Source organism: Lycorma delicatula, chromosome 2 (genome assembly GCF_047948215.1).
Source record: "Lycorma delicatula isolate Av1 chromosome 2, ASM4794821v1, whole genome shotgun sequence".
Lineage (NCBI taxonomy): Eukaryota > Metazoa > Arthropoda > Insecta > Hemiptera > Fulgoridae > Lycorma > Lycorma delicatula.
This window is the reverse complement of record NC_134456.1, coordinates 211,823,741-211,848,563: the sequence shown is the minus strand read 5'-3', so window position 1 is coordinate 211,848,563 and position 24,823 is coordinate 211,823,741. Positions and strand designations below refer to the sequence as shown.

The following is a 24,823-nucleotide window of genomic DNA, read 5'->3' as shown; positions in this document are numbered from 1 at the left end:
TCTTATAATGCTATTTATTATAATGCAAAAATTGGTGACAACACCCGTACTTTTACAGAAATATGTATTATAAAAATTTTAAAAATTAGGGCCTTTGAGTTGTTATATAACCTATATTATTTTCTGTTGACATTAATGATAAAAAATTTAATTAATGACAAAAAAATTTATTTGTATTGCAAATAAATATTTCAATGAAATATGTTAGTTTTTACAAATTCCAATATTGAAACTAATAATTCATCCTATAAAAGTCTACATCAACATACTCTGTTCAAAAAGTAGGCCAGTGAAGCTCACATGAGATATATGTTAAGAAAATGTTAAAACAATAGTATATTGTTTGAACACAAAAATTCAGTTTTAAAACATTTTAGTTTTGAAGAATAATAGAACATCACAGCACTGTTATGTTAGTTAATTACACAGAGTCTTCTACGTTTTCAGGAAGAGGAGGCAATACTTGTACTTGATGTCAGGCTTCCTGAAGATGTAACTGTTCTATCATTCTGAAAGACTGTCATCGTATGTCAAACCCGAGTCCTGCAATAATACATAAACATTATTCAAAGGTACACAATAATTTGTCTAATTTTTTAAATTCTTATGATATAGAAATTTTTTGTGTTTACAGTGTTCTAGATAAAAATATTATTATAAGTTCAGAAATGTCTGTAAAGATTGTTGCCTGTCAATAAAATTTCTAGGCTGATCTTCAGGATTCTTATCTCAGCATTTATTATTTTGAGACAAATTTTGGCACCGACATAAGTTTTTCTAAGTAAATCCATTACTCATTTAGCAGCATGGGCTAATTTTTCATTGGTGATTTTTGAATCACTTACTGAATTCACATACTGTAAGAGATAGCTGAAAGGTTTCCACAACAGAAATTTAGAAGAAAATTTTGTCTTTTTTCCATATTTATTTATTAAAATTCGGTATCACCCCTGGAAGTATAACAAATTTTATTCCTTAATATTTTTGTTAGACTGGTGAATGATAAAATTTTTCATAGGAAGCTCTACCCAAATGTATAAAATCGTCTGTATTATTGCTAGATATGTTTTTTATCACGATCTTCTTGCATTTCATTCAAAACTGAAGAAATGAAGGATAAAGCTATTTTGATTTAAAAGAGTTATTTTGATTTGTTTGTTGTTTTTCTGGGATGACACAAGAATAATAAACTGATTTTAATAGAACTAGCAGAATGAACAACCTAACTGAAATTTTAATTTTGTGATGATTTAAAATATTTACTGCATGCACTTCTGAAGAAAAATGACTATATAATTTATTCCAGAATGTTATAAAAACTCTATATGAGTCTGAGGTAGCCTTTTTCTAAAATTAAAATTCTTCAGAAGTTACTGTTGGAAACACTGATTATTTTTATGCGATCAGATGTGACACGGGTGTTTGGATTAGGTTTCTACAAATAAATCTTTGTTACTATATTGTGTTCTAAGAGTATGTTATTTAAATTGTATTTACGTTCATTTCGAATGTTGGTTTTGTGTATTTTATGTTTCAAAATATTTGGTTTATGAGGTTAACATTTAAGGGTAAGATTTTCAACCTATTGACATTTATGCGTGAATGATTTCACTCAAATATGAGTATATGAGTCACTCATGAATGACTTGTTTTAAAGATATGATATATGACTGTGAATATAGTGGTGGAGTGAAGTGCTTTTATATTATAAAATTTATTTGTATTATTTTAAAAGCTGCATCCTATTGATCTATGAAGAATTACATTAGAGTAGTCAAGTTTATAGACCCCCAAATGAAGTTTTATAATGTTAAATTAAAATTAAAGTATACATAGTCAATTTAAATTTAATTTTTTTTACTGTATTTTACGAATATAAAATTCAAGGTTTTAGGTCATTTATTTGAATTAGCGTATTTGACTTTCAGTAAACTGTGTACAGTATCCTTCACCTTGTCATTAAACAATGACTAAAATTATTAAAACAAAAATGGTCATTATTAAGAAAAGAAGGTTTTAAAATCATAATTTGGTAGTTTCTTCTGAATAGAAACAATATTTATAATCAATTTTTTCCCACCAGAATTTTTTTATTTTGTTGCGTTATAATGTTTGTCTCAATCTTTCTTATGACATCTGGAATATAAGGGTTTAGTCAGAGTTGCTTTCTTGATTAGTGATGATGTTCACTGTATACCTAGTTCCTAGAGCGAAGGTGTCACTCGTAGGGCTAATTACCATCTTCATTTCAGTAGATTTCATATGCAACCACACATTCGTCTCAAAAAGAAGACAATGGGAATCAGTTAATTCCTCAATTTCCCTAGTAACCCTAGCTTGAGTGTCTTTTTATCTTGGGAATCACAATACTAATATTGTGCAATTTTTTAATTAAACATTTATAAGCAAATTTGGATGTCGATTATTGTAAATGATTGTCGTTGAGTAGAAAATCTTTTTAGAATTGAAACTGAAAGAAGTTATAAAGAATAAGAAATGTAAAGGTACAGCTCAGCTACTGCACTAAAAAAAAACATTTATTTTACTTCTTGTAACATTTTTAAAACCATAAATATTAAACTTAGTAAGAAAAGTAGGAAAAAGATTAATCATATTTTAAAGAGTACATTTTTAATATACTTGTATATCAATATGGATAAACTATATTATCACATTTTTTCATATTCTTATTTCTTCAAGAAGAAGGGAGGTGTGGAGCATGTGTAAGTTGGTCTTATTTCATATATGATCAGTATGTGGGTTTTTACATAATTTATTACATCAGACTGTATACGATAACTGTTCTCCATTCGTTTTTTAATTTAATAATAAAATTTTTATTTCTTTTATTCCATACAATTATCTTCAAATAAGTAAATCAGTAAAATTAAACACCTTATTCAGAATCAAAGTGTTCTGAAATTGGTTGGAAAATAAATAAACTGAATTACCAATTCTGTAGTATAAAGTATTTTTTTAATTAACCATTATATAGGAATATAGAAATGTAAAAGATTACAGTATGATGTTCTATTATTTACCTTTATTACATGTTTTATTATGAATTCTGATGATCTTTGTTTTATTCTTTGCTGTCTGTTGCAACATCTAAATTTTTTTTATGTTATACCTTTGTTGGTTTACTGTTTAAAGTAATTTTTGGCAGAGAAGTGTTTTGCTTACTATCCTTTTAATAATAAGGTGCCAGTTAAAATACCAGTTATGTATGTATTTCAAAGATGATTTAGTTTATTCAATCTCAGTTGCGATGACTCAATTGTTTTTGTCATTATAAGCTTAATAAATGATTTTTAAAAAACAGTCACACTAGAGGTGGTACAAACAAGGGTAACAAGGTTTTAAAGCTATTAATAACTCTTAACTTTGACCTTCAGTAATGAATCACAAAGAAAATGAAAGAGTAATTCTTAACACTCTTTCCCTATTTCCCTATAGTGTTCTATGTGATGACCTTTTTGCACACAGCACAGATGCAACCAATAAGAGAGTTCGTCCCATACTTTAACTGGCATGTCTGGAGTAATGGACGTGAGAACTACTTCAATCCTGTGACTCAACTAAGGTAGATTGATAGGTAGCAGAAGCAAATACAAAAGCTCTTTTATAAAACCTTAAAGGAAAAAATCACATCGGCTAGACAGGATGACCTTAGGAGCAACTGCAAATATGGTCTACAATCAGGTCCATGCTGACAGATCCCACTTCTGTGCTGACACTTCCCTTGCAGAGTTATACCAATGAGGAGGATGCACCATCTTGTGTCAAATAAAATTTTCTGCTCCATCTTGCAGTTGAAGAAAGAGCAGTACACATCATATGCAATTAAGCAACTGGCTGTTATGTTTTTAAACTTACCATCAGGATATTGCACAGAAAACATTAAATTTTGGAAAGTCCATTTTGCATTGTTAAAGTTCATGAGGATTTTCTGATCTCCAGATATGGCCATTATGTGTATTAACTTTTCTAAATATTGACTCATGAGTAATTAGAATATTATCAAGAAAGTTGTCATGGTACAACATTTGGATCATGAAGTAAGCATGTGCAGTGTAGTCAGTAGGCTTCAAAGCCTGTAACAACTGTAATCGGTAAGGACATATGTAAATATTTCCTTAAAACACGCTCCCACACTGTCATGACTGCATCCTTAGTTTGTGGCAAGCCTTCCTAAAAGAATTTTTAGGACTATGCAGGATGACCCTAACGCATTCAACATTTTCTTCAGACTCCATTTGTCGGTACTTTTCCTTTTCTATTGACATCTGGTCATTTCAAACTGATTATGATGACAAATGTTATTGTCACTTGGAGGATCACAATTAAACTTTCTATGGAACACACGTTCAACTGTACTACTGACCCACTTTTAACAAACTGCAAAACACAGAAGGCTTTCTGTCCAGAAGTCGCCATCTTTGCTAGTGGTGCTGTCAAAAGGAAATTAAGGAATCTATGGCCATGCAGGCAACTAAAACTGTTCTTTGTTTCTTTAATTCTAGCCTTAAATCAATACGGTCCACCTCATCCAAGAGATACAACAAATTGAAACTGATATCCTTTTTTGTACATTCAGTATAATAAAACCCTAAACTGTGCCAATTATAAGACTACACTTTATTTTTGTAAATTACATAGTCCGAGAAATGAGGTTACATGATACAATTTTGAATGAATTTAAATACTTTGGTACAATTTTATCTGAGAACGAGATCATGGTGAACATACAGGAAAAGTTTTTAAGTGGGAATAAATGCTATTACGCTCTCCCAAATTGTATGAAAGTTAAAAGCATTAGCAAAAATGTGAACATTAAAACAAGATCAATATAAAATACAAGACAAATATATTAGACCAATATTCATGTATGAACCAGAAACATGGATAGTTACAGTGAGTAATGAGCATTTCTTGCGGAGGTGGGAGAGACATGTTTTAAAGAAAATGTATGACTCAGTGAAAGAGAAAAATGAATGAAGGATGGGAGTTGGATCAGCTCTTGGAAAACTTGATATTGTCACAAGGGTAAAGTAAGGGAAAATGGGACGGGTTGGACATATTAAAAAAACTCAAGCGATGCAGTGGTTGGAAAAATAATTGCTGGAAAACCATATGGAAGAAAAAGGATGACTGATATCTGGATGATTTGAAGAGATGACGAAGGATTATTTGGAGGCCTTAGTACAAAAGGCAATGTTCTCCATGGACTATAGAACTGACCAATAAGTAAGCTATAATTTTAAACCAAAAGATGTTTTAAAAAAATATGAACAATCGATGAGTCATTATACCTTTCTCAGTGTGAAGAATGTAGCAGCATATGCAAATCAGTCGGAGAAATTAATGTATGAAGTCTTAAATTAAATTGATAAATAATTATAGAACAAATCAAACTTACTGCTGGAAAATTACTGCTGTATTCTATAAAAGTAACAGAAAGAAATGTCTAGAAAAAGGATTATTCTACAAAAATCCAAACAATGAGTACAGTGATTTCAAAATCATACAAAACAATTAAGTAATTCTAATTGACAACTAAAATTCTAACAAAATAAACACTGAATATATTAATATTAAAACAGTTACACACACCTTTCTAAACTTACATTCTTATGCTAAAAAATTGCATCAAATTTTTTTAATCTTTCTTCTTATTTTTTTAATAATCCATTTTTTATTATTTTTTCTGCTATTCTTTCAAAGGATTTCTGTCTTTTACTCAAAGAATGCATAATGGTGAAAATGATTTTTTTGAAATGTTTACTTCAGCAACACTTTCCGCATGTATTACAGCTTAGTTTAAAGATCTTGTAGTACAGGGACTAGTTGAATTCCAGTTAAGCATTCTTCATGGAAAATTTGCGCTCTACAACAGCATTAATGTAGAATACCAAGAAATTTATCAGTTGTTTACTTTGTCTTGCAATCATGAAGTAAATTTACAAGAAACATATTTATTTATAATATTTTTGTTTTCTTTCATAAAAATAGTAATTAATTAAATTTTTATACTATCAGAAACATATGGTACTAATTGTTTCTTTATTATAAATACTTCCAAAGCATAGGTTGTAAGTGGAAATTCCTTAAAATATCACATTCCATCACATCTGGTAATAAGTGTAAATTTCTTTTCTTATCTTAAATTTAAAGTAACAAAATTTAGTTTGCAAAAAAAATAATACTGTTGCAATAGGGATTTGATAGATTAAGAGAGGTATTTGATAGTATTAAGATTTGATAGATTAAAAATAATCTTTAAATTAAATTGTCTTTCATCCAATTATAGGTAACCTAAGTAAGCACTAAATCCAAATCTATGCTCATTTATTTTTATCTTTTATTATTAGTACTACATACATGCTATTCTTATTATATTTATTTTAATAAGCGAGATAAAATAGAAAAAATATGCCAATCACGAACCAGGAATTAATCCAAGACCAACCGATCTGGAACTATTGCACTGCTTACTACACAACTGATTGGCAGTTGTTTCAAGTAGTTTTTTATACATTAATTGGATTTATACCGCTAATATAGATTTTTTTTTGTGAAAAATGCATATTAAATTGGGCAATAAATGCATAAAACTTCCTTCTGGAATAACTAAGAACAACATAAAGAATTATATTACAATGAAAGAATGGTAACACATCTATTGCTCTTCTCAAAACAGTACTGAATTTTCTATTCTTCATAGAAAATGTAAAAATAATAATACAAATTTTCATAATCAAGGATTAAATTTTATGACTATTCTCATTTTTATGACTTTCATGATTCGATAGACATTCTATAACAAAGGCAGAGGGATGTTGAACATTTATTTTGGTATATTGTCACCAATATCATCAACACTCCAAGACTATGCAGTATGAATCCTTGACTCCACTTTAATTGTGCTATAATACACCTATTCAAGCTATAATACACATGTTGCAACTGCATAATCGATCGACAGGAGAAGTATTAATGGAGTTCTGAACTTTGAACACTGAAATGTAAAATCACTTTCCTACTATTTTTATCTACTGTAATTTATACTCTTTCAGTATAATATAATGAACTCACTTATCATTAATCAGACTCAAATTTGACAAATCAATTTCCACTTCAATTCAGATTGAGTTTTAATAAAATTTATTATTATTACTTACATAGGTATGATTTCATCATATTACTTACTCAGGTGCTGGTTCAGAAGGACGAGAGCAGCAGCATGTTCTTAACCAACCACAAGTTTGGCGTCTAGTAGGTGATTTAGGGGTACTTTGTTCTGTAAAATTACCAGATACATAAGCAGAATTTCTACGTGGAGTGAAATGATGAGGACGAAGTGAACGATAGGTAGATACACTCTTACTTACTGCCATTCTTACCTAAAAATACATAGAATAATTCAACCTAATATCTTTACTTCAATTTATTCTGTTACTGTACATCATTTCTAAAAAAATGTATATTTTTTTGATGAAGAAATGTATATTTTTTTGGTGAAGTTTCACAGGAGTGTCACATAGAATTAGTGAAGAGACAAGAAGGTGATTTATTCAGCTTGTGACTTGCGGTCAATGATTTACAGAGGATCGGATATATGTGTAAACTCTCTACATAAGAGAGGCATTTACTTATATGAATTATATAATCTTTTTCTTTTGTAATATTGAACTCCTTCAGCAACTGTGAGTAGAGGGGTGAAATTATTATTATTTTAATAATTAATGAAAATAAATGAATAAATTTAGACACAAATGTAATTATTATTATTTTTTTTTGTAATTTGTTATTCTATTATTTATGATTAAGAAATTTTGTTGTGTTTTTTGTATATTTACTTTATTTACACTTTTCAGAATGAGTAGTTAGTCACTTTCAGACAGAAATAAGCTGTACATCAATGAGTATATTTAAAAAAAAAAAAAAACATTTTGCTGTAGTGGCCATCGATTTGTGCCACTGAGATGAAGTGTGAGATTTCGAAAATTCATGCATGTCTTTGTACTGAGTAATGGGCGTCACTGTGAAAGAACTCAAAAAACCGTGCACATTAGTTGCACAACAACAAAATGCGCCCTTTAATTTCTTGCAATATGCCAGCCAAGAAGCATAATCTGCCAACCAGCTGTACTTGAATTTTCTTTTTAATTGCACAGCATCCTTAGCAAAGTTATAACTTGGAGTTGGTGACCAACAGTTTTTTAAAGCTTCCATTTTTTGAGATGAGGTCATATTAAACGAATGTCCAAGTCAGTGACCCACAAAATACGTTTGATCCTGTACACCAGAACCCCGATGTTAGCGAAGATAACTTGATTTTTCATCAACATTCTGATTTGATTTCTCTTCTCCACCACTATCACTTTCACTATTACTTTTATCTGGTTGCTTTCTCTTCTGTCTCCCTAAAAGAAAATAAATAACTACTACTAAGCTAACCAAAAAAATTAAAGCAACTAAGAATTTAAGCTTCTGAACGGACTCTCTACTAGAAACTTTAAGCTTAAGAATGTTTTTTATCATCTCCATACAATTATTTTTCACAAAGTTACAGCAGTTTGAAATTCAGTAGAAAAATATTTTTGTTTGTGAAAAATGTTCTTAACCTAAATATGAGTTTCAAAGCCATATATAATTGTCATTTTTTTCAAATTTACAGTCAATTTTTTCATTTTTACAAAAGTGTACTAGTGGAATAAGTAGAAAAAAAACACAAAGAAACTGGTGGAATGGTCAAATCTAACAGACTGTGGTTGTGTACAGAATGAAATTAATGTGAACTAATGTGGTTCTGATTTGAGGTTAGAGATTTTTGTGTTGAGATGTGTTGTGTATAACATAACAACTTTTGTAGTGATTGAACTTGATCACAACAAAAATTGGACTATCATGAATTTTTAACCATTCACTATTTATTTGCTATTGAATTTTTTTAATGTTTTTTTTTTATTATTGAATGATGGTATTTTTGAAAAAAACCTTTAATATACTTTATACAAATTTGTTTTATTATTTACATCTAGCAGATGTAGCTAGTTTCAACATCAACCATTTCAAAATTCAAAACCATCTAACTAAGCAAAACTGCGGCAAAAGAAGCTAATTACAATTTTCATTCGTGATTTAAAGTTATTGCAGAATGGTATACTTGTTATTATTTCCTTATTTAGTATTGTATGATTTTTCTTAAAATCTCAATAATAAAGACAAGATCAAAATCACTATTATTACAAACAAAAAACCAGTCTTTGCATTTCCTTAACACTTTAGGTTGCTTTAATTACATGGTTTTGCAACTCATTGACTCAAATTAAAATAATATTGACACATAATTTCGTGCTAAAAAGGTATCTAATATGCATTGTAGATTGCTACTGTTACGGGACTGCAGTCTGAACCAGCTCAAATGCGTCAGGTCACTTGCAGTAATTGCAATGTTTAAATAACGAAAAGAAGGTAATAGAACTTTCCCACTAAATCCAATCTTGAACATTCTATAATTATCAAGTTTTCCCACATACCATCCAGCTTTGAACCCCCAGTTCCCCACTCATTCACCAGAGAGCATTCCTGCCATGTTTTTACTATTATAACCTATTGATATTGACCTATAATTTTTCATTTGACTAAATGAGCCAGGAGGGCAAGCGCCCACCCTACCCCACTGTTTTGCCTACGTGTATATGTGATATTTTAATGTTGGTTATAATATTATGATTCAGTATTACAATAACAGCAGAATCCACATAGTTAAAGTCCCTTTCAAGGAAACAAAGTATATACAGATTATGATTGTTATAACTACTGACAAGGCTTCTACATTTCTTTTTACAACGTACCAATACACTGTTAACTACAAAGTTACTTTATAAAATAAAAAAAAAAAAAAAACATAAACAAATAAACAAAATAATAAGTGGTTCTATCTAGGAAAATATCATCATTCGTTATTTTAAAGGACTGGTTAATCCACATAGCCATCTTGAGATGATCTGAGAGTGACAGCCAGTTAGTATCAAATCCAAGTTGAATGGGAAATAGTAAAAATTCCCACACTTTTAACTGATCAAGCAAAGCATTTATGTAATATACTGAAAAACAGACCATTAATTTTTATGCAGAACACCATTTGAGAATATTTTGAGCCATTTTTTCTGAATTAATCTACAAAGCATCTAAAATTTCTGAAAATGTATTTGAAAGTTCAAAAATTGTTAAATTGAGCTCATCAATGTACTCTTTTTTCATCTGTTGTACATATCTATGTAACCTTCTCTCAACCTCCAACAATATTCTCTTCCAGCAGTGTTACTTGTAATATTCTGCTGAATGTAAACATTTCACAATAATTGATAAATTTTGTTGATGCTGTGTCCTTAAAATAAAAGAATCTTCATGCTGCAACCTTCATAGCAGTGGGAGCAATAATGAAAAAAACCATTTCATGTTTCATTAATTACTATTTTACTATTCTCAGTTGAGAGTGATAAGCTCATTCAAAAAATTTAACTTCTCTGAACTTACAAATAAATTTTCACTAAAGTTTGGATACTTTGTTTGTCAATCTAAGATCAGTCATTCACTGAGTGAATGCATATGTAATAAAATTATAAATTGCTGGTGACAAATATGAATCTATCTATTGTTGCACTGTTAATCTAATGATTGGAAATCCAACTATTTTCTATGGCAACTGGTTTTTTTTCTATTGTTAGTTAAAGGTTAATTTTGGTCCTCAATAAATAAAGCCCTCATAATAATTACAAAAGCGGTGTAGTAAATATACAATGAAACATAAGTAATTTAAAACATCTAATTAAATAGAATCGAATGAAAATTTTTTTCCTTCATTTTCATTATCAAATTAATATTAAATTAAACTTTCAATTAAAGTTTATGAATAAAAAAATATTTAGTTAATATAATATACATGAATGAAACATAACATAGTGCACTATTTTCCTTAAAAAATTAACAAAAATTCAAAAAGAATCGTAAACTAATCCTGTGGAATCAGAAATTTGGACATCATGAAACAGTAATTCTTTGCTATAAGATAAAACTATAAACTTCTGATTTTAATAGCATACCTTAGTGTAAAATTAAACAACATGAATTAAATATGTTCCGATTCAATAAATTAGAATAAGAGTATTTAACTATAAAAAAATCACATTTAAAAAAAATAAATTACATGTTTACCTCTCCATTAAGAAAACAATACAATATAGCGATGAACAGTCCTTGAAAAGAAGTGAGGAAATGAGTAGTATAAGACCACAGACCGAATTCCCACGCTGCTCTGCTCAATGGAGCTTCAGTCATATTCAATAAATTTGTAATACCAAGTAGAGGAAGCAAGACAACAGCAGCTCTAACAGCTTTTCTGGAAAATTAAAACAGGATTAATGCATTCAGAAATAAGCTTCCAGAAGATACTGGTATAACTGTGTTATTGGTGTTGGTACTGATACTGGCATTCGTACTAGTACTGATATTGGTATTAGTACTGGTATTGCTATTAATGTGGGTTTGGTACTGATATTGGTACTGGTACTGGTACTGGTATTGGTGTAATCCTTAGTGTTGTGTTGCAGGAGATGCTGTTGTTAATAATATCTGTTTGAAGTATTTAATCAAATATTAAATATGCAGGTAGTCAAATAACATACTTTATACATACTCTGCCACAGTAACAGTCATTATAAACTTAGTATGTAGTGAAATGATATACTGGTCACTGCAGTGTTTGTTTATTTATATTGCTCAAGAATGTTGCGTTCATAACTTTTACCTACTGTATGTAAAATTTATATATTGTGATTGGAGTCTTTAGATGTATGTTCTTTATCTACAAAATGGTTCACAAAGATTTATGCTGTTACTGTTGCAATGTTTGCACATATAAAAACAGTACATATTCTTTTCATCTGTGCATAATTGTTTATTAAAGAAAAAAATGTGTTTTTAAAAACATAAGTTGAATAAGAATAATCATTTTTTAAATTTGAATATTGATTTTCTGATTTTGAAGCAAATTTTGTTTGTTATTTATTTTTATGAGTTCATATCATGTTATATAACTTATTTTATCATTATTATTAATTTAATAAATTTAATTTTTTTTGAAGGACACATGAATAAACCCAAGAAATTTCTTTGTTGAATGAAATCTAAATATCATATTGGAGGACATATAAACATGCACGCTACAATGTGTAGTCAATGTGATTAAAATTCATTAAAACACAGTGAAATTGTTACTGTGGCAAAGTGTTAACTTGGAATCACATAAAAACTTTAATATTATGACTACATATGAAACAGCTGTACTTGAGTCTAAAAGATATTCTTTAGACTCAATCTAATATAAAATATTTTTTATATTTTTGAAAATAGATAATTTCTTAAAATTTTTTTGAACTCATACAAGGTCAACAAATCAGCTACTGGATTTTGGATTCTATACTTCTACTTGAGAAGATTGTGTAATTTACACAAAGTCAAACCACAAGAATACTATTTATTAAAATGTAAAATAAATTAAAAACATCATACTGAAAAAATCAGTTTAATTGGGATAGGTTCAAAACTGAAGGTAATATAATACTGCAGTTTTTTATATATTAAATTCATTAAGATAAGTTAAAGAGGTAGAAAGATATCTACAAAGAAATATATGATTTGGTAAAGCGCATAAAATAATAATTAAAATCTGATAGTAATGGCGATCTGGAATGACACAATAAGGGACTGAAAGAAAAGGTCTTTGGGATTACGATCTACGTCAAGGAATGAAGTAAGAAGTTATTCAATTTTTTTTTGTAATTGATTCTTAACAATGGGATTTTTAATTATCAGTTGAGAAGGGTAAATGCTTGGAAACAAGTTTATATTCTAAAATATGTTTGTTTCTGTATGTTATAAAGAGTATATATCATTAAAAAATTTATTAGTTATTTTAATATATATCATATTTTGACATTAGTGATCATATATTATATTTTTTTATATATGTCATATTTTAATGATAGTTAGAATTATTTATTAATAAATCAAATTGTAAAAATAATGCTGTAACTACACTAATAGTTAGATATACTGTGTGCAGAAGAAATGAGACAAGTTTGCATTACAGTTTATGACACCATCAAGTAAAGAGAGAAACATCTCTTTACCTATGCGTGCATTGTTTTCATCCACTAAATTTTAATCTTGAAATATTGTAATGTTTGCCAGCATCCTTTTGAAATGAAATATAACATCTACTCTGTTTTTATTTAAACTTTTGACCTAATCACTTTTTACAGCCCAAATCAAAAAATACCACGGTTCTTTTATGGTGTCTACGATCTCTTCATTTGAAAACCTGTAGTATTTTGCTATTATTTTGTTTAAAAATAAATAAAAAATTAAGAATACATTTATAACAAAATAAAGAACTCCTTAATGGCAGTGATAAAACGATTTTGTGACTTTTACAAAATGTTTCACGTGTGACAAAAATGTATTATGATTGCAGCTATATGCTACAACCACTGATAAAAATTCTAAAAATGTTATTTGTGTACAAAGAGCTTTACTGTGAAGACGAATAAGTAAGATGCTTATTTCTTCACATATAGGAAAGAGGGATATACATATCTCCTGACACGTTTTTTGCCACTATTTCTTGATACTGTTTTTCAAATAAATAAATTTATTTCTTAAAGATAATATATTTTTATTCATGTGTACCATATATCTTCTTCATATCATTATTTATAATAGAGGATATAACTTTATTTCTAGACACAAGACATATCTTTCAATAATCCATTCTCATATAAAAATAATATCTTTTTTTTTGTTTTAAACATCAATATTTTAATATTATATATATATATAAGGTTTATGTAACATTTTTAAAAGATAATTATTCCATTAAAAACAATAATTCTAAGCTAAAATAAGGAAATACATGATCTGATAATAAATACCTAAACATATCGTAGATTGTAAAACAGTTTTGATTAAAAACATTATGATCTTATTTTAATACACATCTTATTTTTAATCTTATTTTAAATATAGATTCCATAAGGATTCTAGGTAAAATATTCTCAACTTTTCTAACGCACTAAACTTTTTTATTTATGAACAGATGTATATAAAGTATAAGAGTAATTTAATTTTCACAAATACCATGTGCACGTAAAGATATTTTTACTTACCTCACTTGTTCAATTTCACTCGTTTGAGTTTGTCGAAGTTTAACCACAAGAACTCTAATAATGTTTAGAAGGAAAAGGAAATTCAGCTGTAACAAAATGAAAAAAAATGTACCTATTATTAAATAACACTTTTAACTTTATCAATCACAGTTATCGATAAACAAAAACTGAATAACTTACAAAGTTATTCAGTTTAAAAGCTATCAAATTTACAGAGAGATTTGTTTAAATTCAGCAAAAAATGGATTGACATGCGGTCCTCTTCGATCGCTGAAATTGTTTTAATATTGTAACAGAAGTTCTTTCGATACTCTCTAAGCTTACAGTTTTTAATAGTTGACAATCCTTGAAACTAACAGTGAAAATTTCTTATTTCAGTATAACTTCCACGCATGAAGGATTTGTTTTACGTTCTGACGTTCACAAATTTTTGTATTGTAAATTCAGAAAATAAATGTTTAAAAAGTTTGTATTTGTAGCTATTATTCCCAAAATATGATAAAAGTAAATAACATAATGACGAATGTAGATCGAATGAACGTGTAATGAGTACTCCATCGCAGTCCCTCCTACATAATGACGTAAGAGTGCCTACAGTTATACCTTGTATTATAACTACTAATATGTCCATGAGAATAGAAGAGAAAAAGTACCGGGTAAGAATCGAATCTTATAAGGAGTAGGGTATAAGGAGTAGAATTTGATTATCTGATCAGATTGCTGGCTGCAAATCAGAGCTAAAGATATTTCCCTTCTTAATGTTTCTGCAACTTAACTAATAAAACTATTTATTATTTTTCTAGCCTTATTCTAATTTAGACAAAATTTTAAGTACTATGCATAAAATGAAAGATGAAGCTTGTCTTTGATGTTTATTTGTTACAATTCTTAACGGATTAGTACCTAATGGACCGATTATATTCCAAACTACTAACAGATGAAATCTAACCGTCTGACTTAAAACGTGGATTAAATCTTTACATTATGCTTCTCACGTAGCATTGCTTAATACACGGATAGAATTCCAATTAATGATAGTGATGAAAATTTTGGGTGTTTTACGAGTATTATTTGACAGATCCTGTTGGAATGAGCAAATTGATTTCGTTTCTCGCAACAAAATCAAACCGTACTGTTTTGTTTTGATCCTTCTTAATAGAATGCTGAGCCCGTTTTGTGTATTCTCATCTGTATGAGAATATACAAATATATTAATATCATTTGTTCGGTTCCCTCAAAAAGTCAGAGGAGTTTACAAAATAAAAAAAATAAGCTGTCTAATTATTATTTGAAACCCACAAAATTAATTTTTTTTTTTTTGCCTTCAGTCATTTGATTAGTTTGATGCACCAAGATCCCCTATCTAGTGCTAGTCGTTCCATTTCGGTATACCCCCTACATCCTACATACCTAACAATTTGTTTTACATATTTCAAACGTTGCCTGCCTACACAATTTTTTTCCTTTTCCCTGTCCCTCAATATTAAAGCGACTATTCCAGGATGCCTTAATAAGTGGCCTATAAGTCTGTCTCTTCTTTTAGCTATATTTTTTTCCAGATGCTTCTTTCTTCATCTATTTCCCGCAACACCTCTTCATTTGTCACTTTATCCACCCATCTGATTTTTACCATTCTCCTATAGCACCGCGTTTCAAAAATTTCTAATCCTTTTTTCTCAGATACTCCGATCGTCCAAGTTTCACTTCCATATAAAGCGACGCACCAAACATATACTTTCAAAAATCTTTTCCTGGCATTAAAATTAATTTTTGATGTAAACAAATTATGTTTCTGACTGAAGGCTCGTTTTGCCTGTGCTATTTGGCATTTTATATCGCAACTGCTTCGTCCATCTTTAGTAATTCTACTTCAAAATAACAAAATTCTTCTACCTCCATAATCTTTTCTCCTCCTATTTTCACATTCAGTGGTCCATCTTTGTTATTTCTACTACATTTAATTACTTTAGTTTTGTTCTTGTTTATTTTCATGCGGTAGTTCTTGCTTAGGACTTCATCCATGCCATTCATTGTTTCTTCTAAATCCTTTTTACTCTCGGCTTGAATTACTATATCATCAGCAAATCGTAGCATGTTTATCTTTTCACCTTGTACTGTTACTCCGGATCTTTATTGTTCTTTAACATCATTAACTGCTAGTTCCATGTAAAGATTAAAAAGTAACGGGGATAGGGAACATCCTTATCCCTTTCTTATTACAGCTTTTTTCTTATGTTCTTCAATTATTACTGTTGCTGTTTGGTTCCTGTAAATGTTAGCAATTGTTCTTCTATCTCTGTATTTGAACACTAATTTTTTTAAATGCTGAACATTTTATTCCAGTCTACGTTATCGAATGTCTTTTGTAGGTCTAAATGTCAAGTATGTTGGTTTGTTTTTCTTTAATCTTCCTTCTATACAAAATGAATTATTGACCGATATTTAGTAAATTAAAAATGTTTACTTACCCGTGTGTTATTGTGGTATATCTATGAATGTGCAATCTTTACTGAAAGAATGGTTACTTATCGTTAATAACAATAATTTCTATCTCTATCGAGCCAGACAACAAAGCTATTTTCTTTTAACTCGACAAAAAACTTTGCTTTACCAGAAAAAGATTATTATCCCTTCATTACCAAATTTGCTGAGCCTTTTGAAAGATCTTTCTACCAATTTATTTTTAGAAAAATTCACATCTCCCTATGTAATCGAGATAAAATATTAATTGGAACTGCAAAATAATCGGGATATCAAGTTTTTTAGACCTGACCGGCCATAACCTTGAGCCGTTGCGCACAATGGCACAACGTAATGCCTCTGCACCGTTGTCAGTCAGTGGAAAGAGGTGACAGTTCAGTAGAAAGCATAGTGCTTTTTGTGATTAGCGGAGTATGAATCAGTTATAAGTGTTCGCGGTTTTGAATACTAAATCGTGGATACCGGTGTACTTTGGTGGTTGGGTTTCAATTAACCACACATCTTAGGAACGATCGAACTGCGACTGTACAAGATTACACATCATTTACATTCATACATATCATCCTAATTCATTCTTTGAAGTAGTATCTGAACGGTAATTCCCGGAGGCTAAACAGGAAAACGAAAGAAAGTTATAACTGTTCGACGGACTTTTCGGCGTGTTTATGGCAACGAAAACAGCATTTAGAGGATGGTACGAGCAGTTTAAGGAATCTGGCATCGTGGAAGTGAAAAAGTTGCTCGGACGGCCCAAAATGAGAGACGAAGCGGTCAAGCGTATACTTCGAAGTTGTTTAAGAAGCACTAAAAAATCAATTTCTGGTCTATGTTTACAGTTAGGAATTCCAAAGACAAATATTCAAATTGTGTTGTACAAGAGTTTACGCCTTCGCGCTTGCAAAATTCAACTTAAATATCAAATTAAACTTACGGGTCGTTCTGAACGTGTTGAATTCGCTAGTAAAATGCTTAATAATATTGACGATGACGAAACATTTTTAAACCGGCCCCTTTTTGCACGAGCCTACTATTACACGGAATGCTTATTTAGATATGTTACTATAGTACGTTTTCTCTCAAGTCGAACAAATTGAACGAGAAAGTAACGTCGCTGTAATGTTTTAAAAAGACGGTGCGCCCCCACATTTTAACCTTGACATTCATTTAAGAAAATGAATCACCGCTGCTATCGCCACAGCTACGCTTGCGATGATCCAGCGGACCAGGGCGAAAGTCGATTATCGACTGGATGTTTGAAAAGCGATTAATGGAGCTCATATTTAAACATTCTAAGGTATTTAAAAATACTTTTTCAGTCGGTGAATTTAAAAAAAAAAATATACTCATTTGATTATCTCTAGTAGTTTCTGAGTTACGATTTTTTAAATTGCTGCAACCTTTTTGATGATCTGTATTACATTTCGATGCTTTTTTAAATAACTCTAATTAAAAAATTCTTAATTTTCTACAGTTCCATTTAACTACTTAAATGGAACGTTAATCGGACGTGATCTAATCGCATTCATAAAGACGTGATTAGATTTCACGATTAAGATGGTTGAAATTAAGGGAAAGCTGATATAGTAATGGTAAAATAAATTTCACGCTCGAGTACTAGTAATTTTAATGCGTAAATTATGTTATTTGATCTGTTCTATTATGCGGGAGTCTACGCTCATTTTCACTCATTTTCGTATTCTTCGGTGATAAAATCAGTATAAGGAGTAGTATGAAAATTCTACCAAAACCTGATCGGTAAAAAGAACTTTGAACGATATTAGAAAATTGAATTAAAAATAAAATATACAGAGACAAAAAAAAAAAATATATAGATAATAAAAACAATTTATTATTTAAAATTACGTAAATAAAATTCTGTAGAAAAAGTAACTATAAATTAAGAAAAACACTCGCATCGGTGAGTGCATTTTCTAGATAACACCGCCATTTCGATAAAATTAAACGACAATCTTTCCAGAACAGAATAAGTAAGAAGAAAGTGTAAGTAAAGAAAAAACAAATGTAACACAAGTATGTTGCCCTTCTAAGTCTTCGATATGAGTCGATTCGCGAGAATTTTACACCTTTTCATAGGTTTTTAACGTCATTAAACAGGTTTACTTCAATTCCAACTATTAAAGAAGCCGAGCGAACGTGTCGTGATTGCGTTCTTTTGATGCGCGGTCGGAAATAACGGTTTAAACATTTAATCGAGCTGCGTCTTATTGCTGAGTTTATCAGATTACTCCAGCGTATCGATTCGGTTACATAACGCACGTGTATTTACAACTATTTTAATAACGATTTAAATCTTCGAGACAATTTAGTCCTCAAGACAGGTCGACTCGAATGTATAATGCGTTTAGAGGAACTATATGTATCTCTCAAAACCTTCGTAAAAATCCGCGAGACAAAGCCGGTTACCGATTTTATAATACAAATAACACTGTAGCTTGTTTTGAATTATTGTCCGCTGTTGTGATTTACCCGTCCCCTTGTAAGGAATATCACGCTCAGCCTTTTCTATTAACGTTCTAACCGAAGCGTTTTATTGGAATTAATAACCGTGGCTTTATCGCTAAAGCGCTTCCAGATTCTTAAAAAAAATCCAAACATCTTGTCAGCTTTGAATAGCAAGCGAACAATGCGTTTCTAAAATCTGTTGTAAAGAGATCCTAATTACAAAAATAACCTCAGGCATTTATTATTTATTGAATGCAGTATTTATAACGTTGTAATTTAAATTACTCCACATTTATTCACACTAAAACATACCGTCGTTTCAACGTTAAGGAAATTAATTTACAATGAATTTAGCAGCAGTCAAAAAATAAATTACTGTATAATATCAGAATAAATAACAAAAAAATAATCGGATTTCTTGTATTTATAAAAAAAAATAAGCCAAACTAAAAAAAATCATTCTTCTAAAAAAACTAAATGAGTATAATTTATCCAGTGTTTTCTGATCAAATTGAGGGTTACTTTCTTTGTTTTAAAGACTGTTACATTATTTTTCTTTTTTTTAAGGGTTATTTTATTTCAATTTTTTTCTTTTTTTTCCTATTTAATATATACATTAATCTGTAAAATACACTGTCTGTACAAAAAAAAAAAAAAATTATTAGAAAAAAAAAACCCAAAGATGAGATGGATTTACATTAGGATAAAAATATGTAAAGTACGAGTAATATAGAGAAATGACGTACGCGTACAGACTGATACCGGGGGTAAGCAAAAACTCTGTTATGACAAAGCGTGTTTTTTTTTTTTTACTAAATTTAATAAATAGCTTTTGATTTCTGCATCACAGTTCTTTAAATTAAAAATGACTTAATTATGCTAAAAAAATTATAAGGAACGATGTCGACAAAATAATTATTAAATAATTAATAAAGACAATGTAATATTTAATTTTAAAAAAAAGAAACTTATAACAGGACAACCGTAATAACTTATTACTAACTTACTTTCTATAATAAAATCATTGAAATCGGTCCGCTTGGTGAACTACAATTGAGTATTCACACACACACACACACACACACACACACACACACACACACACACACACACACACACACACACACACACACACACACACACACACACACACACACACACACACACACACACACACACACACACACACACACACACACACACACACACACACACACACACACACACACACACACACACACACACACACACACACACACACACACACACACACACACACACACACACACACACACACACACACACACACACACACACATATATATATATATATATATATATATATATATATATATATATATATATATAAGATTAAACTGCAATTTTTTTATCGGGAATCGACTAAAACAAAAAAAACAGGTTGCTTTGTAAACAAAGTTTTATTTTCATTAATTCAAGATTTTATTTACACTATATGCGCAAATTCTCACCTATAAACAAAGAAACGAAATTTAAAGTTTATTTTTTGTTGTGTCAATTCCTTTTTAACAATCTTTGTAAATTAATTTATTTTCACCTTATAAATATATATATATATATATATATATATATATATATATATATATAATGTAAACACACATGATTACATTCAATCCATTCGTGGCTTTTTCCAACCTTAGCCCGCTGTACCATAACCCACCGGGTTGGTCTAGTGGTGAACGCGTCTTCTTAAATCAGTTGATTTGGAAGACGAGAGTTCCAGCGTTCAAGTCCTAGTAAAGGCAGTTTACTTTTATACGGATTTGAATACTAGATCGTGGATACCGGTGTTCTTTGGTGGCTGGGTTTCAATTAACCACACATCTCAGGAATGGTCGAACTGAGACTGTACAAGACTACACACACTTCATTACCACTACCTGGAGAAGGCCAAGAAGAAGAAGGTGGAAGAAGACAGTAGTTTTCTGGCCACCTCGACGTGGGCCTCCCGGGGGATGCCAAAATCCCCGCCGGAGCAGCTGGGCCGGCGAGGGAGCCGCTCGACGTGGACGCTACCTTCCCGCTCCAGCTCCATCTCGACGATCGAGTACTATAGTTATTTTGTACGAGTGTAGTTTTATATGTTTAGTCGGTGTTCTGTGCGTACTACTGCTTTTCGTGCCAATTTTCTGATAACTTTTTTTTGGATTTTGAGGTATGCGATCAGAAAAATCCGACTTTTCTCTTTCAGGATAGACGGTTTTTGGCGCATCTTTGACTATTCGGTTTCTCGAAACTTACCGATCGAGTTTCGCGTAGAATTGAGATGTGATACATCCATGTCCGGAAACCTTTGTTAACCATTTCCTTCAGGTATTCTATGTATTCACAACCATAACGAAACACGATTTAAAAAACAAAAAAATGCAAGATTTAGTTGTTAAAATGTTGTCATACACTAGGAAAAAGATTAAACAAAGGCTTCAATGACTACAGAAATGAGACGTAATGTCAACCATGAAACATGGAAATCAGCTGTGAACAAAGTCAGTTATTAGTTTTACTGCTGACAATAAAAAAACACAACTCAAATTGTATTTTATTGATTGAGATCAACACTCTGATGATTAGGCCCACCGCATAATTTTAGCAGTCAGATTAATAATAGAAGGAAGTTTAAAGGAAACACAAAACCAACATACTTGGCATTTATAGAGAAAAAGCATTTGATAACGTAGACTGGAATAAAATGTTTAGCATTTTAAAAAATTTAGTGAATGTAAATAAATATAATTAAATTTAAGAAAATAAACAAGAACAAAGCGAAGTAATGAAATGTAGTAGAAATAATGTAGATGGACCACCGAATATAAAAATAGGAAGAGAAAATATTACGAAGGTAGAAGAATTTTGTTATTTGGGAAGTAGAATTACTAAAGATGGACGAAGGAGAACTCATATAAAATGCCGAATAGCACAGACAAAACGAGCTTTCATTTACAAATATAATTTATTTCATAAAGTATTAATTTAAACGTCAGGAAAAGATTTTTGAAAGTATATGTTCGGAGCGTAGCTTTTACATGGAAGTGAAACTTGGACGATCGGAGTACCTGAGAAGAAAAGATTAGAAGCTTTTGAAATGCTGTGCTACAGGAAAATGTTAATAATCAAATAGGAGGATAAAGTGACAAATGAAGAGGTGTTGCGGTAAATTTATGAAGAGAAAAGCATTTCGAAAAAAAAAGATAAAAGAAGAGACAGACTTACAAGCCACATATTAAGGCATTCTGGAATAATCGCTTTGATATTGGAGGGACAGGTAGATGGGAAAAATTGTGCAGATAGGCAACGTTTGGAATACGTAAAACAAATTGTTCGGGATGTAGAATGTAAGGGGTATACCGAAATGTAACGACTGGCACTAGATATGGGATCTTGGAGAGCTGCATCAAACCACTTAAATAACTAAAAAAAAATTACTTTTATATTATTGTTATAAAATAAATAAATAAATGAAATGTTGATTGGTGTCAGATTGTTGTTAAAAAAAAAACAAAAAACAATCATTTCTGAAAAAAGAAGTCCTATCGGATTTTAAAAATGTGATGAATTTGCCAAATAGTAGTATACATAATTCAATCATGAATTTAGGAAGTTCACGGTTATGGTCTGTTATTAGTAGAAATATTCATTAAACAAATAATTATTATAAGCTGGCTTCTAATTTGCTGTTTACTTAAAATCCAGATTTAATTGAAATGATGTTCAGAATAACAATCAAATTAAATATAAAAGTTTTGTTCGTTTTAATCCATGACGGGAAATCTACTTCAGTTTTAAAATTTTAAGGATTTAAAAACATTACTGTAATTTTTTTAAATCTAAGATTTACATTTTTTTTAAATTTATATTTGATTTTTATATAACGAAGATGACGTTATATAACAATAATAAGATCCTTATTTGTGTCTACAGTTGTTCTTGCGTTATTTATTTACGTTGATTGTAATTCATATCTCAGAATGTACGATTAAATCTTCAGAATTCTGTGGGATTACATAATTAAATGCATGTCATTCACATTCGCATATTAGTTCTAAATTGTGTATACGCTTTAGGTTTGATTCATTTAAATGTCTGTAAAGAATACACCGCCACCGATGATATGTTAAACGAATTTGTTGCGTCGAGGTTGGAGGTCCGCTTAGAATGTAACACTGTAGAATAAATGTTATGACGGTTATGTGTGCAGTAATATGTATAAATAAATAACATTTAATTGATTATATAACTACAGAATAAGGTAGACGAGTAATAATTATACTAAATGTGAATTCAATTCTATCTTCGCTCTTGAAATACCTTGGGATTTATAAGATTTCTTAATTTGGAAATGGAAAACGCACGTTTAAAATGACGTATACAAATATTTATTTGTAGAAAAACATTTTTCTAAATTGAATTTTGAGATAAATTATGAACTTCAGTCTTCAAATCCCAGAGGAATTTCAGAGTTCCTTTACTTAAATCGTATCAGAGAAGGAGAGAATTGATCAAAATGAAAAATTGAACGGTTGTATTTCTTACGGTAAATATACGATCACGATTTAAGTGTATATTGCATTATTTATGTTACATAAGAGAAACGTGTAATTGTAACCGAAACAAAAATTCAAAATAGATAAATAATAGTAATGAATTGTACGTTCAAGAATGTGCATCCACTAGAGAAAAAAAGATTACAACTGTGAGTAGAGACTGATGCAAATTCTTACAAAGATTAGGAATTTCTTGCTACAAGCCATTTAAACGTTATCGGTACGAATTTCATTAAACCGGATGGTTTTGTCTTACTCCAGTAATATATATTCCGGTAATGAAAAGTAATTCTAAGAACAATCCACGTGCATGAAAAAATATGAACAAAACAAAAATTATAATAGATCGGAAGATTGGCCATTAACTGGAAAAATGTAATGCGAGTCGGTCAAAGACGATTTCAAAGAGTTTAATCCGAAAATATATGTCTATTTCAATCGTTAAATAATCATAGTTAGTAAATACTGATAAAATACTGCTAAATAAATTAAATAAAACAATTTAATGTAAAAGTTATAATGAAAAAATAATAATAATAAACATAAATCCGAAAAATAAAGAAACTTATGAAACACCAAATACTGAATATTTATTTATTACATCATTATTTACAGTATAAAAGTGTTTGAGAATAAAGCAAGGTGAAATAGATATTCACGCAATAAGTTATAACTTGTGTTTATTGAAATTGTATAACATATATACAGTATAACAAACATTTAGCATATTACATATCATTTAATTTTACGTTTAGAAACAGCACTGGACTGTCCGAGTCGGCCACTGGAACGCGGCTGATATAAGAAACAGCATGTCGTTTAAGTTTACGTTTAGAATACGTTTAGTAACAGCACTGGACCGTCCGAGTCGGCAACTGGAACGCGACTGATATAAGAAACAGCATGTCGTTTAAGTTTACGTTTAGTAACAGCACTGGACGGTCCGAGTCGCCAACTGGAACGCGGCTGATATAAGAAACAGCATGTCGTTTAAGTTTACGTTTAGAATACGTTTAATAACAGCACTGGACCGTCCGAGTCGGCAACTGGAACGCGACTGGCCAT

The 24,823-nt window shown here is 30.1% G+C and overlaps 1 protein-coding gene across 1 annotated transcript in view; it reads right to left on the bottom strand.

The window, feature by feature from the left end:
- Positions 1-106: 106 nt before the first annotated feature.
- LOC142320360 (PDF receptor-like) overlaps positions 107-24,823 on the bottom strand; it is a 1,017,753-nt gene continuing 993,036 nt past the window's right edge. The window contains exons 10-13 of the mRNA XM_075358068.1: positions 14,235-14,320; positions 11,224-11,407; positions 7,210-7,403; positions 107-543 (exon numbers count right to left, since the gene is read on the bottom strand). Coding sequence (XP_075214183.1) covers positions 531-543; positions 7,210-7,403; positions 11,224-11,407; positions 14,235-14,320 — 477 coding nt within the window. The 3' untranslated portion in view covers positions 107-530. The remainder of the gene's footprint in view (positions 544-7,209; positions 7,404-11,223; positions 11,408-14,234; positions 14,321-24,823) is intronic.